We start from the raw sequence: 7,525 nt of genomic DNA on the forward strand, positions 1-7,525 counted from the left end.
AATTGCTTAACTGTGGGTTAAGCAAATGGGTTATGGCCAAAGTAAAGCTTTAACTTTATAAAAAGTAGCCCCAAAGATACTTAAATTTGAGGTTCTATTTGACTATCAATGTCAGGTCTCTTATGAGAACCCTCTGGATAAGTTTCGTGACTAAATAGAAGTTATCCTACTTCAGTTTAGTAGTTAGATACCACGTGTTTCTTTCTAACCCTCAAGTGGGAAGCTACAGGATAATAACATGAGATTGAGGATGAACTGGCAGAACATATGGTCTAATTAGTCCAATAAGAGGTTTGGGACTTTCAAATCACAACCACAGTACGGCTGAATGGCCAGGCCCGACAGTTTAGTCACGCTGCTTTTGTGGCCATCTTCCCACTGAGCACTCGACTCAGTTATACCATTAAAATTAGTACAATTCCAAAGAGGCTTTGGTCCCTAGGGCCCCTCCGTTATGGAAAGGTGTGAACAGAAAATATTTCTGCCATACAGAAATAATGTATCTTGAGAGAAGGATCTTCTGGTCATCTTTCTTTCATGTATCACCATCTTGCTTTCACACGTTGACCATGTTAACACAAGCTATCATAGGCTCTTACTTTTTGAAGAAGTAAGATAAAAAGTGAAGTCAAACACCTTTCCAGAATGTGTAAGCTTAGTTGACTTTATCAAGATAACCTGTAGTGTAAAACACCTAGGCTCCTACAGTTGTTTTATGTCCGAGCTTTTACTGCATTCAAAGTTTAGTTTCTCAGTCATGTGCTGATACTAAAATTATAAATATAAAACGAGCCCAGGTAGATTTGAACAACCATTGTTTCCTTAAAATTAAGTATTAGTGATCTAAAAGGTCAGACTCGAATACTGATTCAAATAGGAAAGGATGAAAATATACATACCGTTAATGCTATCCTCCACCATCCTTCTCTTTCAAAAGATGATGACTTCTGGGTTGGTTTCTATTAATAAACATAAAAATGTGCTTATTCATTTGAGAAGTGATCACTAGAAGTTAAATATCACTTATAAAACATGTACTTGAAGAAATTGATACTGTATGAAATTGGTCACCCTGAATGAAAACAAGAGCTCCATAATCAATCTTGCCTATAATATTTCCTTAAATTGCTATTTTAAGATCTTAAGTGCTTTTTAAGTATCTAAATTTTCTTTGGGTAAATTAGAGTAATAAACATCCCCATCAGAGGATGAGATGGTTAGATGGCATCACCAACTCAATGGCATCACAAACTTGATGGAGTTTGAAGAAGCTTCAGGAGTTGGTGATGGACAGGGAAGCCTGGCATGCTGCAGTCCATGAGGTTGCAAAGAGTCAAACACGACTGAGTGACTGAACTAAACTGAATTGAAACATCCCCATCTCACCAAGATGTCATAAGAATAATTAGGTGACAAAATCTGGTGCTCTTAGGAAGCAAAGCGGAGAAGGCAGTGGCAACCCACTCCAGCACTCTTGCCTGGAAAATCCCATGGACGGAGGAGCCTGGTAGGCTGCAGTCCATGGGGTCGCTAAGAGTAGGATGACTGAGTGACTTCACTTTCACTTTTCACTTTCATGCATTGGAGGAGGAAATGGCAACCCACTCCAGTGTTCTTGCCTGGAGAATCCCAGGGACGGGGGAGCCTGGTGGGCTGCCGTCTATGGGGTTGCACTGAAGCTACTTAGCAGCAGCAGCAGGAAGCAAAGAGTTATGTAAACCCAAAATTGTATAATTGTTACTACGATTTATGGCTCAGGGAGCTCAAGGTAAAAATGTATAGCCATCCAATTAATGTAATATCGGAATTCAAACTCCTGGCCATATAGCAAATGTTGAAAGTGCCATTTTCTAGATTTCCATATGCTATGACTTGGGCTTGAACTCCAGTTCAGTGACTACCTAGGTGCACTAGGCAAGTTAACCCTCATGAACCTCAGCTTCCTCTTAGGAGGACAACAAAAGGCAGCTGAGCTGGCACGAAAATAAGGCATCATAAAGACCTGTACCCACAACCAGGACTCAGTAAGTGGTGGCTTTTATTTTTAATACCTTATCTGCCAAGTTAAGAAGAAAATTATTTTGATGCTTCACTGTCAACAGTGAGGACAACAGAACACAGTTGCTTAGTTTTTTCCTTTTGTTATTTCCACCAGGCAAAATCATTAAAATACCGAGTTTTACTTTCATTTAGAATGCTTTTTTATTGCTATGAAATATAGGTCATCTCAAGCAACAAGGCATTAAAATAATCTAATCAGTAAACTGATATAATTCATTCTTCCTAACATATATCCACATATAAGGAACCCTGGGCTTCAGTTTTACTATGAAATACAAGCATTTCTCTGAAAAAGCATTGCTTCATATGCACTGCTAAGTCTGAATTTCTTCCTATACATTCCCTTTATTAGATTTATGTTGAATCTTCTCTGTTGCACATTTATAGTCACAGAAATTGAACTTTTTCAGGCAAGTTAAGACAGGTCTCCACCACTACCTCAGTTCAGTTCAGTTGCTCAGTCATGCCCGACTCTTTGCGACCCCATGAATTGCAGCACACCAGGCCTCCCTGTCCATCACCAACTCCCAGAGTTCACTCAGACTCACGTCCATTGAGTCAGTGATGCCATCCAGCCATCTCATCCTCTGTCGTCCCCTTCTCCTCCTGCCCCCAATCCCTCCCAGCATCAGGGTCTTTTCCAATGAGTCAATGCTTCGCATGAGGTGGCCAAAGTATTCGAGTTTCAGCCTCAGCATCAGTCCTTCCAGTGAACACCCAGGACTGATCTCCTTTAGGATGGACTGGTTGGACCTCCTTGCACCACTACCTAGGACCAGGGAAATGAAGTGGGAGGAAGGGAGAAGTAAACATGACACGTCTGAAGGAAGGTACCTGGCAGCTGCTGTTTTGTTTAGCCCAAGACAGGTGACCTCAACTTCCCCTATCTCCCACTTCATATTCACTTCAGGGGGGGATTACTTTACACAAGTTAGGCTAAACATCCCTTGCCCAAATTTATTTAAAAACTAAACAAGACAGTTTCAAATATTTTATAAATACTACAGTAGGAAGCAAGGCAAAAACGTGTCCAGTAGTCCAAGGAAGGAAAAACCCATTCTCTTGGCAGACGGTGGGGGAGGTGGGGAGGAGGTGGAGGGAGGGAAACGAAGGAATCGAATAACCTTGTTAAAGCAGTTGTCCAGCCCAAGTAGCAATAGGTTAAGATCGGGGGCGGAGGGTGGGAAACAGGACAGGAAACAAAGGACGAAGGGGAAGGATAAGTGAGAGCTAGGCAGGAGAAAAGCAAACGAAGGGCACTCAATGATCAGGAAGAAAGGATTGCAGGCGTGGGTGTGGAGGTAGGAAGCGGAGGGGCGCAAGGACCCAGGATTAGAGACAGCTGGTGTTTTTGGCGGAGCCCTGCAAGGGGAACAGTGTTTTGAGAATTGAAGGCAGGGAAGGTAGGCGGTACCGAGGCCAAGGCAGAAGCCCCATGCCTCAGGTCTTCCTTACTGCGGTGGAGGTGATGGCGACAGACTGATCCATTGCTGCCTCTTCACTCTAAGCCGAGGCTGGCGTCCGGTTGCCAGGAGGCGCCTCGGTCAGCCGGCTCCCGAGCATGCGCAGGAGACCCGCCGGTAGGTTTGGCTCTGCTGGTGGGGGAAGGGCGGCAGGCGCACACTTGGAGGGCCCGCGCCAAGCCTAGCGAAATCGGTCGAGATCATCACGCACGTGCATGGTAAGAAAATCTCGAGGGCTCAGGAGTCACCAAGAGCCTGCGCCAAGGAGGCTTGTAAAGGAGCTAGAGCATCCCATCATCTCCATCAGCCCTTTCCCAAATCACCTCCATACTAGGAGATAGCATGCTTAAGGAAAAATCAACCTTAGCATCCACGAAGAGTGTTTCTCAACTCCTCCAGAAGGAAATTTCTGGGTGTCACTGCTTTGAGAAGTGCAGTGAGCTCTGGAGACAACATTCTGTGAAACCACGGACCACCCTTTACCCTCTGTATAGACCCTTTTCATTGTCAGCCTATCTTGGCTGTAGCTCCTCAACCTATACACAGTTCCATCTTTAAAAACAAACGTCCCCTCAACCTTAATCGATTTTATGGACTACCTGCTGTGTTCCAAATACTTCACATGTATTTAATCCTCAAAATAACCCTGTGAAATAGGTATTAATCCCATTTTACGCACGAGGGAAACAGGCTCCTTGGACAGTTTAGCACAGCAGACTGCATCACAGAACAGTGGCAGAACCGAGTTCAAGTCCAGGCCTGACTCCAGTGCCAACGGCCCGCTATACCATGGAGTTTCTGCTTCCTGTCACAAACTTTCAAGAGTAGTGTAGATTCATTTCTTTCCTCACCTGCCCCATCAGATCAGATCAGATCAGTCGCTCAGTCGTGTCTGACTCTTTGCGACCCCATGAATCGCAGCATGCCAGGCCTCCCTGTCCATCACCAACTCCTGGAGTTCACTCAGACTCACGTCCATTGAGTCAGTGATGCCATCCAGCCATCTCATCCTCTGTCGTCCACTTCTCCTCTTGCCCCCAATCCCTCCCAGCATCAGTCTTTCCCAATGAGTCAACTCTCACCTGCCCCATACTTCCCTGTAACCATCTTACTCTGACATCACACACCTTTAAGTTAAAAACTGCACTTAATAAACTAGCCAGTTATTCAGTTGCCAAAACCAACGGGGATTTTTCAAGCTCTTAGCAAGCTTGACTTTTCAGTTCATCACTGCATTGATTGCTCTTTTCCATCCTTCTTGAATCCCTCTTCTCCCCTAACAGGATTTGTATTTGCTGATTTATTGTGTTTGTCTATAAAGAGGTGAAATATATTGGTACCCACATGGGGTAATTATGATTAACTTCATTGACACCTGGAACAGTCTGGCACAATGCATTCAATAATCATTGCCTTTAGAACAAAAGCAAGATTTACAATCTAGTCTCATCTTCCCATTAGAACCTCCTGATCTGATGTATACTTAAAAATCCCAAACATGCCACCCACCACGTCTCCCCAAACGCTGACCCTTCTGCTTAAAATGCTATTCCCTTCTTCATGGCCTGGCAACCCTCAAGAGTCAGCTCCTCCAAGTCTCCTGAAGGACCCTGTGCCTTCTTTATTGAGGACTCATTGTGACAAATCATATCTCCCCTAATTTGAAACATATCCAAAACAGGTTTTTGTCCTTATTTTCAGCCCTTTCAACACAGTAAGTTTTTTTATAAGTTAAAACCAGAAAATGGACTATAGCAGCACTTTTCAAATGTGCCCATTAAGTATCTGGAAATATTGTTAAAATACAGAGATTCTCTAACAAGATCTCACAGGTAATCGTGTGGGTGACTTTTCTGGATAGCAAGAGAGGACACCATTAAACTTCTAAAATACGGGGGCTATTCAATAAATTCATTTAACATAGCCTTAAAAATAGGAAAAAGAGCAGGAGGAGACAAGCACCAGGTTTGAAATAAACAGCTGAAGTTATAAGACCAAGAGACAAGTAAAATACAGAACTTTCACCAAAAGTAATTAAGCTAGTCCATCACTGTGCCTCATTTTACTTTCTTATTTTGGCTGAGCCTGTAAAACTGGCTCAGCAGACTAGGGACTGGTACCCTAGAGACTGAATACAATGAAAGGTACAGAGAAGTCCAGAAACCCATAGAAGGTATGAAATATAAGGGAACACCTAGATGAGAAAATAGTTTTGGGTACTGCAAAAATAGAAACAGCACGGGTCAATGATTTCAAGGACTTTGCCAATAAAACAGACCAAGTATGTAGAATAAACAAAATGTCCCCTTAAGAAAACACTGTCTTGTACAGTATACTGTTTGATTTTCAGGTTACCATAACAGCAGTTTTAAAGGGAGGAGGCCGTTCTCTTTGTGAATACAAGATTACACTATGTAGAGATCAACAGTGCCTATGCTATGCATCAGATTTTTAATAAAAATTCTAGATAAAATACCTCATATTTTAGAATCCTTTTTAACTGCACAGTGATAGTTTTGGTTAACTATCTGAAAGCAAACATGCTACAGATTGTATTGAGAAAAAATTAACAATTACCATGATGCTTCTAATATAAAACACGTAATATGGTTAAGACTTAAAAAATAACGTTTTTTATAGTTCTGAGTAAGATTATGTAATGCTTAACTGTGTGACTTTCGTGAAGACTACAAGAATATAATCAGCAGTGTGATGCGCGCAAGTAACCACAAAACATGTTTTCCCCTTCCTCCTTACCAACTTACTTCAAACTATTGGAACTAGAAAAGCACCGATATTAACTTTGCCTAATCCCCTCATTTTATAAGGATCATAACTGATTAACAGCATAGGTATAATACAATGCAAATACTAAGAACTATGCTAAGTGCTGTGTGTGTGTGCTCAGTCTATGCTAAGTGCTTTACCTAAGATTATTACAAAAGCCAAGTTAGAAACCACCTGGGTAAATTACACCCATTTTACATGTAAGATAACAGAGGCTCAAGTAGTATTGACCTCTTCAAGGTTATACAGAGCAGTGATCTGACTACTGCTTCAATAAAACTCCAAAGCCTATGTTTAATATTCTGGAGATTATTATGCCTCAGTAGGACATGAAACACGTATCTAATGAAGGTCTTATTTAATCACCTGCCTAATATGTAATAATACCCTATTAGGATGATCAATTCCTGTAACTTCCCTTGTCCTATCTAAATCATGTCTCTTTTCCTTCACAACCATCCAGTTTTCCATTTTCTGGCAGAGTAACATTGGTATTAAAGTAGTCAACAAAGCACAGTAACCGGTCAAACAAATTGCCCTCTAGGAAATTAAAAGCCTTGTGGCTGTAATAATCAAGGAACATACTTCAGTGTTTTCATCCTGGCTCTGGTTTGCTACATATTTAAAAGTAATTAGAAAAACAGAAACCTTTATAGACACCTTTTGTACAAAGAAAGCAATAGTTTAGAAGCAAGGAAAACTTCTAAATAAAACAAAGTTTAGTTACTGTCAAGCCACTACCAAAGATACTTATTTGTAAAACATGTTGAAGATAGTTAGGCACAAGAGAAAATTCTTTGTTTTATGGTAGGAGAATTAAAAAGCACTGAGTAAAAAATTAGAAAACAGGTAAAACAACTACCCCCTGCCCCAATTTGGATTTTAGGGTTTTAAAGCCCAAATATTTAAAAAAATCATTGCATGGCTGAAGTCAATATGGATAAACAAAGCCAAAGCTGAAAATTACAAAAGTAGGCAACACTGGATACCTACCATATGTCAATCCCCATGCTAAGTACACTTACACAAGAGTTTTTAATCTTTCAGTTAAACCTTTTGAAGGAAGTATCACAATCTAAAAACTAAACACAGTCTTAAATAGTTAAAAAAAAAATTAAGTATATAAATTACACCAAGTAGAAGAAATTACACTCCCAATTTGACTGTCCAAATTGTTCAACATCAAATTAAATGACTCGGATTCAGAGCAACAG

The 7,525-nt window shown here is 41.0% G+C and overlaps 1 protein-coding gene across 1 annotated transcript in view; it reads right to left on the reverse strand.

The window, feature by feature from the left end:
• The window catches only part of LOC104987615 (chromosome unknown open reading frame, human C2orf61), a 36,513-nt gene extending 32,061 nt beyond the window's left edge, over positions 1–4,452 (reverse strand). The window contains exons 1-2 of the mRNA XM_010838645.1: positions 3,517–4,452; positions 900–959 (exon numbers count right to left, since the gene is read on the reverse strand). Of these exons, the coding sequence (XP_010836947.1) occupies positions 900–959; positions 3,517–3,549 (93 nt within the window). The 5' untranslated portion in view covers positions 3,550–4,452. The remainder of the gene's footprint in view (positions 1–899; positions 960–3,516) is intronic.
• Between the last annotated feature and the right edge of the window lie 3,073 nt (positions 4,453–7,525).

Source organism: Bison bison, unplaced genomic scaffold, assembly GCF_000754665.1.
Source record: "Bison bison bison isolate TAMUID 2011002044 unplaced genomic scaffold, Bison_UMD1.0 scf7180017864101, whole genome shotgun sequence".
Taxonomy (NCBI): Eukaryota; Metazoa; Chordata; class Mammalia; order Artiodactyla; family Bovidae; genus Bison; species Bison bison.